Raw genomic sequence first — 17,771 nt, 5'->3', positions numbered from 1 at the left:
TTACCCCCAAACTCAACTAAGATACTGCCATTGATAAGATTTTCATTTATTAGAACAATTCATCGTCATTGTATCTCACGCCAGTTTAATTCATAAGTATACATTTTAAACGCACTTCACCTTTTTTAGAAAATAAAACTATCGTATCAAAGAATGAAGGCATTCCTTTTATTTCAAATGAGGCATGAAAGTGAGCAGAGAAGAAAAATGAAGTGTTTTGATAGAAAAGATATTTTTATACGGAAGATCAAGATTGGTAAAAATCTTTTTCTTCTTCTTTAAGCTCCACACCCCGTTAATTCAACACATCTCATGTATAAAACATCACCATAGGATTAGTAATGTCTGATTTGTTTAGAAGCAAGAATTGTAGTTAGAAGATAAGTAAGAGGATAGAGGTTTGATAAACAACTATAAGAACTAGCAAGAAGACGTTGTCCAGGCAGATCTATTCACGAATCCAATATAAACGAGGAAGGTCTGTATAATATCATATTCATTCACCTGAAATCAGAATGATTTTAATACAGGCTGTGGCATGATCAGTTTTAGTTGGCCTCTGAATGATTGGACAGGGTTTCAAAGATTTCAAGATTTTCATTTTTTTCACTCGTGTGCATTAAGTCATCTGAGTAATAATAGAAAAGAATCTTTCTTCTGTAAGCAGAAATTACAAAAGTGTTTGCAAACAAGAATTATGTTATTTTTATTGAATGGGGTGTGGAGAAACTGGGTTCATCGACAGCCGAGATCTAGGGTTTCAAAAAAGCATGTAGATAGAATAAGGGGGTATAAAGATAAATAAAGAACGACGAACACTCTAACAGGAAAATACTTTTTGTGTCACCTCAGAATTCGTCTCATCGTGATCTTTTGCGATCGCCTTTTATCCGACATCGTGCGTCTTGTGTTCGTAATATTTTTTTTCGAACATTTTCTAATTCTTCTTAAAACCCCTTCAACCAATTTCATTGACATTTGTAGAAACCCTCCAGGTACAAAGGTGAACCGAAAATGTAATTTAGTACGGCTACGATCACTTAGGTGTATGAGGAGTGGGACCAAAAGGGGCCATACTGACTTAATAAATATTCAATATTCTTCTCAACACTCATGTACCGTAGAATACGAATACACTCTTCATGGAGGGAAGCGTCTTAAGGTGTTTTACCAAAATTGTGATTTCCATGGCCCCAGGGACTCACGATTTCCCCTGTTGAGAGGGTACAGTTTAATTTAGTTTACGTGGGAAACTTACAATCTTCTTATCAACACCTTTATAAAATTATGGTAGAATCAAATGATTTTCATGGATGAAAGAATCTTGAAGTGTTTTACTAATATAGGAAATTTCATGACATCGAGAGAGGAATAATGTTTGTTGTTGTTTGTTTAGGATTATAATTTTTTAACATAAAATGGAAATTTTAACACCTGGTTAGAATAATTACTATAGAATGCCAGTTTGATGATATGCAACATTGAAACTGGCTACCCTCCAGGAGCTAATGAGTGGAGCCAAAAGGTTTAAATTGATTCAAATACCAAAAATATTCGTCTCGAGGCCTAACTACGGTATAATCGGATACTCTTCATGGACGGATCTGTCTAATGGTGATTTACCAATGGTATGAATTACATGATCCAATGGTCTCACATTTCCCCCTAGGGGTTGGGTAACTGCTTATAGTTCATAAAGGAAAATACGACGGCTGATTGATGAATCATGAGCCTTGTATTGAAGAAGTTAAGCAGGGATGTCTTTTTTCAGCTGGACTATTCCATGGTTATTTAAGATTGTGTACCCGAAGACTGGTGTCATTAGGTCAGTTTATGCCGAAGAGGTAGCTCTTTAAAGCAACCAAGACAAGTGACTTTTGCAAAATAGACAAAATCACTAAAAGAGCAGTAATTCAATATATGCATAAGAAAAGGTCTAGCACCATAATGATATGGTAGCAACACTAGGAATATGATGTCCCTTCATATGCTACAGTGAAAAGGTGGGTGGCAGAATTTAAGCGACAGCCTTGTGGATGACACCCGCCTTGGAAAGCTTGTCGCTGTTGCAACCCCAGAAATGGTCAATAAAGTCAATGATATTGTAATGGCTGACAGGCGAATTACAGAGAGAGATATCGCCAGTAAAGTACAGATTTCACAGGAAAAAAATACATTCCATTCTTACAGAAGATCTTGCCCCTTAGTTACCAAGACTTCTGACAGTTGATCAGAGGCAAATCCTGCTTTCCGTAGAGGTTTGTGACTATGGCCAAACAACAGTCTAAACAATGGAAGGACCCTGGTTCACCTCCGCCAAAGGCTGTTCCATCAGCTGGAAAGGCTATGGCCTCGGTTTTGGAGGATACTCATGGTATTCTGATGGTAGATTATCTGCAAAAGGGACAAACAACTAATGGCACATATCATGCATCACTTCTTAAGCAGTTACGAGAAAAAAATAAACTAAAGCGCCGCTGAAAACTCAGTAAAGATGTAATGTTCTACCAGGACAATGGCCCCGTTCAAAAGTCTGTCATTCCCGTGGCTGCCATTAACGATTGAGGCTTTGAATTGATTGAGCATCCGCCTTATTCGTCCGATCTCGCTCCGTCAGACTTTCATATATTTTCAAAATTGTAAAAGGCCATTTCCGGTACCAAATTTCGGTCGGATAATGACGTCATACATAGAGTAGGCGACTTTCTGAACGGTAGAACAGGATTTCTATAAAAGTGACGTTGTGGCACGTTAACATCGCTGGCAAAAGCGTATAGATACTAAAGGGGATTATGTTGAAAACTAATGCAACATTTCCGCCAAAATCAAACCCTTAAATATGGGGCTCACAACTAATAAACCAGACCTCGTTCATGTTCGTTTTTTTAGGATTCTTTGTTTAAGTGCCTGTTGAGATATATTAAACTTGGTAAGCTTAACATGTTTAAGCACATATTAACCTTGACTAGCCTCCAGAAGCTGATGGGCTGGACCAAAAGCAGTCGATTTGACTCCAATTTTAAAAACCTTCTCAAGATCTAGATTTGGTAGAATCAAATGCTCTTCAAGGATGGAAGGGTCTTAAGGTGTTTAACCAAAAGTTTGGGTTTCATGACCCCACAAGATACAATTTACTATAGGCTGTATATGAAAACTACATTTTGAGCACAATTTCATTTATAAGTTAAAATTCTTATTTACATGGGATGACAGTAAATAGTGTGTTCATTTTATATTGGTATTACATGTAGAGCGTATTTCGTGTCACTTTGATAAGTTTTACAAAACCATAGACATCAGGTGACCGATAAGAGCTATGGGTATGATTCAACTCTCTAGTGATACTGTAATATATACCTGTATTAATGGATATATAACATCCACCGTGATCTGTACAAAACTGGTTACTATTGTGACTTCTTGTTTCACATATTAGTTGTTACTGAATGAAATTAAAAATCATAAATTCGTGAGAAGACGAAACTGTTGCGGAATATCTGTTATGAAAAACAATCCGAATATAGGCAGGGCCATATAACATGATAAACATAATAATTCTGGATTTTTAACAACTAGAATCTCCAATTACACCAAATTATGCATTAAATTCTATGTATATTTATACCTCGTGTCTCGTGGAAGATTGATGGCAGTAACCTGAAGAAAAGATGAACACCTGAAGCAGTAACAAAACACATCAATAATAACCCTATTTAATGCGGACAGGTAATTATGGTAATTAATTTCTTGTCATTCTGCGTTAGGGTTAACGCCTGTTCGTCCTGTTCAACCACACACACCAGCCACAAACAAAACCACAACGTCACAATCTCCTTGTTTATCGAGATCCGGTTATATTTTCAAAGGGAAATAGATCAATTCAGTGTGTTGTTTTGTAACTTCACGTATTGTTTGTGCTACTCGCCATACATCTCAACGGGCACGTCATCAGTTATTTGGCGCACCTTGTGTTTATTGGGCATCATTCGTACTCTTGAGAAAACATTCTGCTGGTGTCATTATTCAGGTATTACACCTAGCAAATCTGAATAATCACTTTACTGTTGTAAATATCAAAGTGAAAAGAATTCAGCTGGCGAATCTAAATAGTTATCCAATACATGCATAAGAATCAATAAGAATTTAAAGTAAACACGAAAACTGTTTAAGAATATGAAGATTATCTGATCAGTCTGCTAGTAGCTTGAGATAGATCCACAGCTGTGATGCGTTATATGCTTGGCTAAATCAATCCGTTAAGGTGTACAAAACATTGGTACGTTCCGATTACCTACTACCAGGACAACCCACAATGAACACGCGTTGAACCAGAGACTTGTATATTTAAACCAGATCTCACACACAGCATAGAGAAGTCATAACTCTCCATAAAATAGAACAATAGGACTAATTCTTTGTTATCGTAAATTTCATTTTCTAACGACTAAAGTTTATTTTGAATTGAATTATATCTGTTGATTCCATCATCATTTTGTCCTCGTCTCGATTTCAATCTCTTTGTATGACCAACCCGATAAAGACTATTATACCGTGTTTGGTCATTTTAACGTCATTGTAAGAGGAACGATGAGACCATAGGTAAAATGCAAAGCGGGCACGGGTCAAGTCGATACAATTTCTTATATAATTCCCCAACACAACGAGATACAAATGTATTCTCTGAATATATCCTTGCTCTGAATACATTTGGTTACTAACGTAGTGTACACAATGGCAGATTGTACTATAATTCGTCATGATGTCCGTGGAGTGTTGCAAGGCATAGAAAGTACAAAACATGTGTTATTGACAACAGGCAGCAGTGTTTTTAATCGTAAACAGGGCTAACCTACTTCCACCAGTAAGGCGCCTACGTCACTTTAAACAATATATTGATCGGGATTTCAGCAGCTTTACAGCGTAAACATGATTACAAAAAACTCGGTGAACTCCGCCTTTTACCGTTAAGTAGTGTTGATACGCGGTATAAATCAATGTCATGCCTGAAGTGGGTCCCGCCTTGCTCGCAGAACAGACACCGTACGTGCCGTCGTTGTCTGTTACAGGGTCACCTTGTTCAGTTTTTTACCATTTAGTTAAGTGCTAGTAGACGCATGCACAGTATGCGCATATTAGAATAAACAATTATGCAAAAGAAACATTAATGTGTATCCATGTGATCGGGCAAGAACCATCTTGTCAAAATAAAGACAATGTTCCGAAGAAGCGCGCGACGCAGGTCAGTGACCTTTAGTTCAGTACGGCCTGCCACCGACTGGGACCAGACAACTTCTCGATGTCTTAATCTGGCCTCTCTCACTTTGGCATATAATGCAGTCATCAATTCAGTGGTCAGCAGTTGACACTTCCTTGTAGAATAAACGAGTGCGGCGTTTCTAAAACCACTACTTCGATACACACCGAAATGTAAAATAAAACTTCCAAACCATTTGTAAACTTTTCTTCACATTTTTAATTTATAAAATAAAAATTAGCAACTTCATAGTTGTACAAAAACCATTTCTCCCTTTCAATCGATCACTTTTAACAAGAAAGCATGCAGCGTACTCCTCACTGCTGTTTAGAACATTCACTTCATATCACAATAGTTTTACGGGAATTTTGTCCATACTCCCATCAACATGTCAAATAACACCTTTCTCTCAGCTAGTAATCTACCGTACTGACAGAGTGGAATCATATTCCTGGACTCAAATCAATTGCAACTACTTTCAAAACACAATTACAAACAATTCTAAACGGATAACAAATTTACAGTTAATGAACATGGTATGGAATAACCTCTTTCCGAGGTACAACATCGCAGACGACCACAACCTTTTCTCGTACACAAGTAAACATTTGATGCAAAAATGAGTATATATCAGAATCACAATTCAGATCTCTTGAAATTGTCTTCTCGCATTGAACTCAACACTACAGAGATCGTTCCTTAAAGCAGCATATCATCATTTGTTCACTTCGAGAATATTCTCACAATGATTGCACGAGAGCGTTCTATGTCGGATTGTTCATGGCGTAGCAGTTTCATTGCTAGGACTCGGTTATGAAGTGTCAAGTTTCCTAAGGATTGTTGAAACCTGGACTGAACACTTCATGATACCAGAGACAAGTTACCAACTTGTGCTGGCGTTGATAATGGCGAGTGTTCAACAGTAATTACGGCGGCAGACTCGTCGTGAAGTAGAGGATTTAAGGACTTTTCATAATGTCCTCGATACTAAACCCGTATCTTCCTACTTGTCGAAATGGCCATTAGATGGCTTCTCTAGACCGCTTGACGAAGCACCTATGCTCCCGGTGTGTCCAGCGAAGTCGGGGACAGCGCTTCACTTTGAAGACCTGAGCAGATCATAGTGATCAAACATAATGTTTGTCGTAAGCTTGGTGACATTTAGTTGTTGTTCGTTAAAGGGTGGTCATTTGTAAGGTTTCCGAAACAAAGAATTGCCCTGCCGGTGATTCGGCACCGAGCCAAGTCATCGAACACTTGTGCTGCGTCCTCCGCAGGGAAAACACTGTAGCATGGCGGTGACACCGAGCCCTCCGATACGGCCGTCACCAGGTCCTGCAACTGGGCGAGCGAACCTTTTGGAATACCTACGATAGACTGTTGTTTGGCAGACAATGTGTTCAGGTTTATGCTCACTTCCGACATCGTGTTTCCGCCAACAAGGATAAGCCCTTCCTGTTGATAAAATGGATAGTTAAGTTGGATTCGACATAACGTAACTACTCATTGCGTAATATTAATGTCTCAAAATGCAATCTCTGCTTGTCAAATGAGGAGTGGAACAAAACCTACTTTTAACGTAAATGGAGTCTTATAACGAAAAAAATTGTCTATATATCGAATGATATGTAAAGACACTTACCCTATTGAGGATCTTCAGTGATCTTTGCATGGTGCGGGGTGAGCTGACAAAGTCCACGACGACGTCGACGCCGCCGCGGCAGGCATCAAGTGTTCTCTCTATGATGTATTGCTCGTGGTCCTCCTCGTTCCAGTGGATGATGTCGTAACAGCCATGATCATGAGCAGTCAATAATTTATCTATACTGTTGTCGGCAACAAACAGACGAATGTTGTTGGACTGAGATCCAACAAGGAACTGAGCCAGTTTCACGGCCCACAAACCTAGTCCGCCAGCACCAACTACTAGTACATTTACACACGCTGTAAAAGAAAAAGAAATCTCATAAGAATTGATATAAATTATGGTTGATTTTCTAATTACTTGCGAACTGCCTATAGCGATTCTACGGTTCTATTTGCTGAACAATCAAATTACCATTTCAACTGTTAATAAAACTTCAATTTAATGAAAACCATGATGGTGTCACAGAGATCACTCATACTTACATTTCACTTCTTGAAGCTTCTCTACATGAGGTTTGGCTTTCAATAGCGCACTGTATGCCGACAGGGCGCCACCTGGAAGCATCGCGGCGACCTCTAACGGGATGTTTTGTGGAATTTGAAGACAGTTCTGTACATCCTCTACTGCTAGGTATTCCGTGTAGCCAGAGTCTGCCATGTCCTCATCAGGGTAGATCACCACTTTATCTCCGGTTGTAAAATTGCTGTTCGGTAGGGATGCACAGACATCTTGGACTACGCCGGATATTTCCATACCTACAATACATCAACAACAAACAGGTTAAACAGTGTTCGAACAAATTTCTTTAGATGGGAATATAGTAGCAAGATGAACAAAATCTTAAAGCATATACAACAACAGAGGCACAAAAAACATGAAACACGTCACTTGAAGCAGTGACAACTGGGCGTGGCAAGGAATCGTTGTAGGAAGTTGGGTTCACGTTAGGAAAGTAATTTCATTCCTTTCTTAAAGTATTCAGCAAAAATATGTGCATATCAATATAGAATTAAATTATTTCAATTGCTTTTGAACTAGATTTCTCGTAAAATGCGTCATTCTAATATCTTATAGACCGCCCAATTGCCAAATCGTTTGAGTGCACACCTGGGTAAAGAGAGGTGTCGTGTATACCTGGTAGAGAAGGTCGGATCTGTTTTCTCCTCAGCATACCCTCAGAGTAGCATGCCCCGGCATAGCACACCTATAAAAAATCAATATCAAACACTTAGTTCACATTTTTCACAATTACTGTGGTAATCCTGATTACTTTTCAATCAATTTTTTCTTTCCTTTTTAAAGCAGTTAAAATTTTTGACTTCACGAGAACTAAAAATGACACAAGTGTACTTACTCTCACAAGAAGGCCTCCCTTTGGGATTTCGGGCATCGTGGATGAAGATGACGCGCTATCAAATGGCATAGCCAAAGATTCCAAAGCCCGCGGAACCAATATTTCATTCTGGTTCACTTCGTTGTCCAACATCTTGATAATCTGTGGAGAATGAAAGTGAAATTATACGTCTGAACAATCTCGTCGTGTTTAGTAAAATGCCAGTTTCCGGGAAAAGTATTCTTCTAGAAGGTCAATCAATCCAAAGTCAATGACTGGACTAACAGGACACGTGTTTATCTAAGAATAGATTGCAGTGAATAGAAACCCTGCTTATTTCATGTTTCGTCACATAGTTGATCATGCCCTGATCACGTATAGCGCGCATGCGCGTAGGCGTCGAAATCAGCTGATTACTGCGTGCACAAAGAATGACCGAGTAATGAGACATTGTACCGAGTTTAACAAAGACTAATTATCTTTGGTTGACTTATCAAGTGTTAATTTATTTTTCAAACATCTCTGAAACCATCCGACTTTTCCCCCCGACACGCATCACGGTTGAGATCATTTAAGTAGCCCCAAAGAAACGGCGTGCATACAAAACAGTAGTGTACAGTTTCTATATATTACATACATTGTAACTTAATAAGATAACGGCACGCGATATTGTATCAAAATAAATACAAAGTCAGACAGTATACTGTGTTCAGTAGCCGATGCCCTGCGAAAACACAGACCGACATTCGACTGACCTAGATATGTAAACAAAGTTTGCAGCATGAATTGACCTCGACAACACGGCGACGATGCCGCAACGTTTATGATAGATTTATCTTCTAACAATTTTTAAATATCATTTAAGAATATGATATTCCAAAAATGTTTACAATATTAAACCTCGTTTCATGAAATAAAAAAGAACATGTAATACAACAACTGAAATTTGAAAAAAAAAAATAATACTAAAAATTATCGAATGTGTAAAGAAATAATTTTTACTAATAACTGATATTTAACCATAAAATGTTATTGTTCAATGTATGCTCACCTCTTCGTTGGAATAATATCACTATACGTTAATCCGCAAGATTTTCAGAATAAAGAGTACGTGTTTTCTGTTCAGAATCCAAGTCAGTTATGATAATTATGGGGACGCCTCTAAGTTATAAACAACTTGGAAATCACCCTCTGTACACGTGAACATACACAACAAATCGGTCGTGGCATTGAGCTAAGAATAACACGGGTTAAAATCTCATTTTCAAATATGTCAGCACGACCGAATTTCAAAAGCCTGTCAATAATTGAGTTATGTACAAATCAATTTTCAATTTAATACAAAAGATCATTATAGGAATATTTCCAGCATTGAATTTTACAATATTGCGAAGGAGATAACAGTTATAACAGAAAAATATTGTTGTCGGAAAGGAGACATATTCGTCTTCCCTTCGGGTCTCTGAAGTCTAAAAATAGTTGCTGAGGTGAGGGTTGTCCATGCACTGATCAGCAGGCCAGCGCTGTGTCATGATGTGATACATTTCATCGCTGGCGTGTAATTTATGTTATGCTCTTCCCTTGGTTACTTGGATTGTACTGAATCACAGTCGATTTTACGTCATTTGACTTTAAATTGAATTAGTTTCATTCCGAATGTAAAGTCGACTTTAATCAGATATATTTCAAGTCCGTGGGGAAATAACGTACTGAGAACTAGAAGCAGAATATTCGGAGTAAGTAAAAAATTCGATCGAAATATTCCAGAATTTAGACTCATTTTTACCAGAAATCGCTACCTATGTGATCTGTATGATGAAAGTCATGTTAAAAGTTTCATTTCGCTTTTAACCCTGTACCGGTCGACGTAACTAAAATGCAGTCATGTGTGGTCAACGGATCTGGACGGAAGTAAAAAAGATTGTATTTTTCTTAGAGAACGTACTGTCCAAAACAGAGAGAGGGAAGGGATTTCCTATTCAAATGGGGATAACTCAATTCTAACTGAATACATGGGGTAACGGAAACTGGAGAGTGAGATACGGATGTTCCTTATCTTTATAAGACTTGGTTATGAGACACGGAACAACCGTTCATAATCGTGTTCAGTTGATGACTGGAACAGGGAAACATTTTGAAGACATACATTGAAATAATTATAATATATTACAATTACACTCCTTTAGTGGTAGTGATATTTTTAAGTTTTCACCTTTAAATATAAACGAGAACATCATTGTACTGGAAATTCTCGTTTTCCGATGTCTTCTTGAACGTAAGGCTGACTGAGTAATGAGGACAATCAGAAAAAAATAATGTATGTTGAAAAAATGTGTTTCATAACTTGTAAAAATTTCATATGTTGGTACTTTCCGTCGCTTTCAAAACATGCATTGATCACGCGTCAAGAATTCATCTAGCTGACAGTACTATAGATAGATATGTTGAAACAGTGAGGAAAACCATACGTAACTATGATGACACAGGAATTACGTCATTTACATATTATGTATTCAGTATCACTGAATATATGTACCATACAAATTATTTATAGGCTACCCAGCGTCACATTTTTCTACGTTACTATTACACGTATGTATTTTCGCTCATGTGTACAGCAATTGTACCCCACCCCCCACCCCCACCCCCACCCCAACCTCCACCCCTCTACCCACTCATTATACTGGTCGTTGATGGTTAAGTTTGGGGGACAGACTGATCAGGCAGTAGTTATCCATTCATTCGGAACTGATTCTAAAATTAAATGAGCCCAACACATCACAACGGTACGGGAGAGATGATGAAAAATACATAAGTATAAACGAGTTGTTTCCCTTGTAACTTTAAAATCTGTGGTAGTTGGCGAGTAACTCTTGAACGGAAATATTTTTTCTGTTTTTTCCCCATCAATAAATCTGTGTTCGCCTAAAAAAGGACAACTACGTTATCCTGTTTATTGTATTTTGAAGTTATACTAAGATAAGTACTGCAGTCTGATAATTTAATTTTCTACGATGCCATTCTAGATTTTCAATTTTGGTGTCTCGAGATATAATTTGGTATCTCAGGTAACGATTATCACTATCTCTAACTGCATACTTTGTAATTTCGCACTTAGATGGTTAGGAATATTGTCCTAGACTGCGTCTTCATATTCCAGAATATTGAGTTTAATAAATCATAAAAACTTTTGTTATAAGGAGTTTCTATTTTATTTGAATTTCAAAATTTCTTCATATAATTAGACGTTTCCAGACCGAATCTATTTTGATTGATCGAACATGCCATTCAATGTTTGTCGATAGACACATGATGTATAAAACTGTTATTTCAATATAGACCTCCATAACCAGATGTCGAAGCTTTAAGACTTTTACGTAAACTTTCGACTTCGTGTTGTTTTCCAACCGATTTTTTAATAGTAATAAAATCAGGCACGTTTTCCCCCCGAGTCAGTTCCGTACACTCCAATGTATTCAGCACCAAACGACCTCGATTACACAATTTAAAGTTCAAAACTCGAGCTTGTATTGAGGTTACGAAGTGCAGTGATTCAGGCAAAAGTTTGTTATTTCATAATGATATTGTCTCTCCGAGACACAACAGAACAACGAAAGTTACAACTAGGTGGAAACAATCCCGATTTAATCCCCGACATTTATTTGGTTATGATGCAATCCTACCAGTTTTCGCTCCCTTCGTATTATTTTATTACAAAATGTAACTATACCTACTCGTCTCTACAGAACGTCGAGATAACAAGGGTTTCAATGGTTCTTGTTATTACAAAATATAACTAGACCTGCTCGTCTCTACAGACCGTCGTGATAACACGAGTTTCAATGGTTCTTGTTATTACAAAATGTAACTAGACCTACTCGTCTCCACAGAACGTCGAGATAACACGAGTTTCAATGGTTCATGTTATTACAAAATGTAACTAGACCTGCTCGTCTCTACAGAACGTCGAGATAAAACGGGTTTCAATGGTTCTTGTTATTACAAAATGTAAATAGACCTACTCGTCTCTACAGACCGTCGTGATAACACGGGTTTCAATGGTTCATGTTATTACAAAATGTAACTAGACCTACTCGTCTCTACAGAACGTCGAGATAACACGCGTTTCAATGGTTCATGTTATTACAAAATGTAACTAGACCTGCTCGTCTCTACAGAACGTCGAGATAACACGAGTTTCAATGGTTCATGTTATTACAAAATGTAACTAGACCTACTCGTCTCTACAGAACGTCGAGATAACACGAGTTTCAATGGTTCATGTTATTACAAAATATAACTAGACCTACTCGTCTCTACAGAACGTCGAGATAACACGAGTTTCAATGGTTCATGTTATTACAAAATGTAACTAGACCTGCTCGTCTCTACAGAACGTCAAGATAAAACGGGTTTCAATGGTTCTTGTTATTACAAAATGTAAATAGACCTACTCGTCTCTACAGACCGTCGTGATAACACGGGTTTCAATGGTTCATGTTATTACAAAATGTAACTAGACCTACTCGTCTCTACAGGACGTCGAGATAACAAGGGTTTTGAATGGTTCATGTTATTACAAAATGTAAATAGACCTACTCGTCTCTACAGACCGTCGTGATAACACGGGTTTCAATGGTTCATGTTATTACAAAATGTAACTAGACCTACTCGTCTCTACAGAACGTCGAGATAACACGAGTTTCAATGGTTCATGTTATTACAAAATGTAACTAGACCTGCTCGTCTCTACAGAACGTCAAGATAAAACGGGTTTCAATGGTTCTTGTTATTACAAAATGTAAATAGACCTACTCGTCTCTACAGACCGTCGTGATAACAAGGGTTTCAATGGTTCATGTTATTACAAAATGTAACTAGACCTACTCGTCTCTACAGGACGTCGAGATAACACGCGTTTCAATGGTTCATGTTAATATGAAATGTAACTTGTCTCTACAAAACGCCGAGATAACATGGGTTTCAATAGTACATGTTATTACAAAATATAACTAGATCTGCTTGTCTCTACAGAACGTCGAAATAACACGGGCTTCAATGGTACATGTTATTACAAAATATAACTAGATCTACTCGTCTCTACAGAACGTCGAGATAAAACGGGTTTCAATAGTTCATGTTAATATGAAATGTTATTAGTCTCCACAGGACGTCGAGATAACATGGGTTTCAATAGTACATGTTATTACAAAATATAACTAGATCTGCTTGTCTCTACAGAACGTCGAAATAACACGGGCTTCAATGGTACATGTTATTACAAAATATAACTAGATCTACTCGTCTCTACAGAACGTCAAGATAAAACGGGTTTCAATGGTTCATGTTATTACAAAATGTAAATAGACCTACTCGTCTCTACAGACCGTCGTGATAACACGGGTTTCAATGGTTCATGTTATTACAAAATGTAACTAGACCTACTCGTCTCTACAGGACGTCGAGATAACACGCGTTTCAATGGTTCATGTTAATATGAAATGTAACTAGTCTCTACAGAACATTGAGATAACAATGGTTTCATTGGTTCATGTTATTACAGAATGTAACAAGATCTGTTCATCTCTACAGAACGTCGAGATAACACGGGTTTCAATGGTTCATGTTAATATGAAATGTTATTAGTCTCCACAGGACGTCGAGATAACAAGGGTTTTGAATGGTTCATGTTATTACAGAATGTAACAAGATCTGTTCATCTCTACAGAACGTCGAGATAACACGGGTTTCAATGGTTCATGTTAATATGAAATGTTATTAGTCTCCACAGGACGTCGAGATAACAAGGGTTTTGAATGGTTCATGTTATTACAAAAGGTAACTAGACCTAATCGTCTCTACAAACCGTCGAGATAACACGAGTCTCAATGGTACATGTTATTACAAAATGTAACTAGATCTACTCGTCTCTACAGAACGTCGAGATAAAACGGGTTTCAATGGTTCATGTTAATATGAAATGTTATTAGTCTCCACAGGACGTCGAGATAACAAGGGTTTCAATGGTTCATGTTAATATGAAATTTAACTAGTCTCTACAGAACATCGAGATAACATTGGTTTCATTGGTTCATGTTATTACAGAATATAACTAGATCTGCTCGTCTCTACAGACAGTCGAGAAAACACGGGTTTCAATGGTTGATGTTATTACAGAATATAACTAGATCTGCTCGTCTCTACAGACAGTCGAGATAACACGGGTTTCAATGGTCCATGTTAATACAAAATGTAATTGTGGAAAAGAGATCTGATGCTGTTGATGAGTGGAGTGTTTAACAGAAAAGCATATCAACCACGAAAAATCAACACACACAAATAACAAAATATGCTAAAAGTTTTCAGTTTTTTATCACGAGAAATTCATGTAGATCAACGAATGTCTAGGGTTATTATTCGTACACGTTTCGGGTCATATGCTGAGTACAGGGTCAATTTTGAACATTTTACGGTAAAAATGATCAGGGTGGGAGCATACAATTTTGTGTAGCTATGACTAACGAACAAACAATATAATTTTTCATTAAAGTATATATAACTCAGTCTTATCTTTAACGCATTCCTTTGCAAAACAACGTACAATTTTTTACCCCGAAAGTTAGAGTACCGACAAAATGAACTCGCAGACGTGACTTTTTGCCTGATTTTCGGCTTTACTTTCATCACCACTATTCTTCTATTAGTGAACAGATGATCTTCGCTGGACATGGGTATAACTTTAGATTACGTCCCTTGTTAGTTATTGTTAAGAAACAAATTTATTCCTCTATACCAGAACTAACACATTCGTTTGTAGACCCGAAACATATTTCACTTTCTATAAGAGTATGAATAATTTCACTAAACTGGAATGTATAAATACAACCTCTGTTACAGTTAAGACGCATATGTCCGTTTCATGTAGACATAAGTAAGGTCCGTATGATTTCTCGACAGAGACGGATCGTTAAAAATGTTAATTGATTTCAACGAATTTGACCAAATGTATTGAGAAATAAAATCACTTTTAAATGATATGTTACAAATTCATTCATGATAGAAAAAGTTATGTCACACATGTAACATGAAGTATCCAGACTTATCACTCCTAGACAACTATGATTAATGAATAGCGAAAGCAACACAATTTCAAACTCTTAATTTTTTTATCGAAGTCAAGATAATGTATAGTTTTCTATTTAACGTAAGTCATTTACAGATCCGACTACAAAGAGAGTAAGCCTACACGTAAAAACGATAACTATGTCCACCAACCCGCCTTTATGTCTATTGTATCTATATGTACACATGTATCCTTTGTTAATGGAAAATGTCTTGTTGCTATACTAACACATGGTTACCGAGACAACAAAGAAAATACCGACGTCACCACACTCTCAATTCAAGCAGAATAGGTTTTTCATTACTCCTCCTAACTATTTATTTATTTGACCAGTTCATTGTTCGAGGGTCGAAGAACCCGGTTTATGGTCTTTGGGTACGAAGACTTAAGAAGGACGAGAAGTCGAGAAGACGTTCGAAATCCATTTACCGTTTCCTAGTACAACATCACCATGAAGGCAACCTCGTCTGTTCTCCGCTTACGGATCGATGAAAATAGTAATGATTAGCGAAACACCTTTAGAAAACCGCGTTTCATAATTCTACCAGGAAATGAACGCTCGTACGAGATTCAGTCGCATGGCAGTATAAACCAATACATGTTTATTGGCGGTGATTCCCTGTGTGTTCAGCCCACCATCACCACTAGCTGTTCCGTATCGTCAACAAATGTACATCATCTTATACCACACCATATAAGTCAACTAAACAGCATTATAATGAATAATCATGTTTGGTAGTATAAAATACACTTACCATAATGAATACACGTGACTGTTGGTTGGTATGTGCTAGTATATCGTCTTGCGAGTTATCCGAGGCAGTGGTTGTTTTGGCGACCCTCATGCTATACGTTCATGGAGTACATTTAGCATGTGGACACACTGAAGCTGTGACGGGTGAAAAGGTACAAAATGTCTGACAGGATCAGCTGATCGTCTTTACATTCTCGCCACTTAATGAAAACTCCGCATCCTATGGAGAGAGTGTTCCGCACGTGAACACCTCGTGCTAGTGTTCATCGGAACACTTCCGACACATCTCCGAACTACTCATGCGTAACCCCCTTTCTAAAACATGTGGAGTAAACTATGTGCTGCATTTTTAGCCTGTTTTTTTACTTTGTGATATATTTCACTTTTCTTAAGGTTACCAGCAAATATTGAGTAAAATGTCATATTGTTTTTTTCAGCTTCCAGTTTTCCGTTATCCTATATATGTAGTGATATATACGACATATACGACCTTAACAGTTACATCCAATCCGTATTAACGGTAAAGGTCGTCATCATTACACCACACCCGTCACCATTACACTACACCCATCACCATTACACCACACCCGTCACCATTACATCACACCCGTCACCCTTACACTACACCCATCACCATTACACCACACCCATCACCATTACATCACAACCCGTCACCATTACACCACACCCGTCACCATTACATCACACCCGTCACCCTTACATCACACACATCACACTCGTCACCATTACACCACACCCGTCACGATAACATCACACCCGTCACCATTACATCACATCCGTCACCGGCATTACATCACATCCGTCACCATTACATCACACCCGTATTATCAGTAAAGGTTGTCACCATTACATCCCACCCGTCACCATTACATCTCACCCATCACCATTTCATCACATTCGTCACCATTACATCACACCCGTCACCATTACACCACAACCGTCACCATTACACCACACCCGTCACCATTACATCACACCTGTCACCATTACACAACATCCGCCACCATTACACCACTCACGTCACCATTACACCACACCCGTCACCATTACACCACTCACGTCACCATTACACCACACCCGTCACTATTACATCACCCGTCACCAATACACCACACCCGTCACCATTACATCACACCCGTCACCATTACACCACAACCGTCACCATTACACCACACCCGTCACTATTACGCCACACCCGTCACCATTACATCACCCGTCACCATTACACCACACCCGTCACCATTACACCACACCCGTCACTATTACATCACCCGTCACCATTACACCACACCCGTCACTATTACATCACCCGTCACCATTACACCACACCCGCCACCATTACATCATACCCGTCACCATTACATCACACCCGTCACCATTACACCACAACCGTCACCATTACACCACACCCGTCACTATTACGCCACACCCGTCACCATTACATCACCCGTCACCATTACACCACACCCGTCACTATTACATCACCCGTCACCATTACATCACACCCGTCACCATTACACCACACCCGTCACCATTACACCACACCCGTCACCATTACATCACACCCGTATTACCAGTAAAAGTTGTGCAATGTTCAGTGACTTCTGAATTAATTTTGATTACCAGCAGGATGAAGAT

General features: G+C 38.2%; 1 protein-coding gene across 2 annotated transcripts; it reads right to left on the bottom strand.

Moving 5' to 3' along the window:
* Nucleotides 1–5,449: 5,449 nt before the first annotated feature.
* On the bottom strand, nucleotides 5,450–9,368 carry LOC132542987 (quinone oxidoreductase-like). 2 transcript variants are annotated; one of them, XM_060206440.1, is made up of 6 exons: nucleotides 9,287–9,368; nucleotides 8,257–8,397; nucleotides 8,010–8,106; nucleotides 7,385–7,657; nucleotides 6,897–7,198; nucleotides 5,450–6,709 (listed from the first exon to the last, which is right to left on the bottom strand). In XM_060206440.1, the coding sequence occupies exons 2-6, from the start codon at nucleotides 8,386–8,388 to the stop codon at nucleotides 6,416–6,418; spliced, it is 1,098 nt and encodes a 365-aa protein (XP_060062423.1). In that variant the 5' UTR covers nucleotides 8,389–8,397; nucleotides 9,287–9,368; the 3' UTR covers nucleotides 5,450–6,415. The 2 variants fall into 2 exon arrangements, with proteins under 2 accessions (XP_060062423.1, XP_060062424.1); XM_060206441.1 differs by having other exon boundaries at nucleotides 8,037–8,106.
* Between the last annotated feature and the right edge of the window lie 8,403 nt (nucleotides 9,369–17,771).

Source organism: Ylistrum balloti, unplaced genomic scaffold, assembly GCF_031769215.1.
Source record: "Ylistrum balloti isolate Yb309-2 unplaced genomic scaffold, AGI_CSIRO_Ybal_v1 Utg369730, whole genome shotgun sequence".
Classification (NCBI taxonomy): Eukaryota; Metazoa; Mollusca; class Bivalvia; order Pectinida; family Pectinidae; genus Ylistrum; species Ylistrum balloti.
Note: the sequence above shows the minus strand (reverse complement) of the source record. Positions and strands in the feature narration are given on the sequence as shown.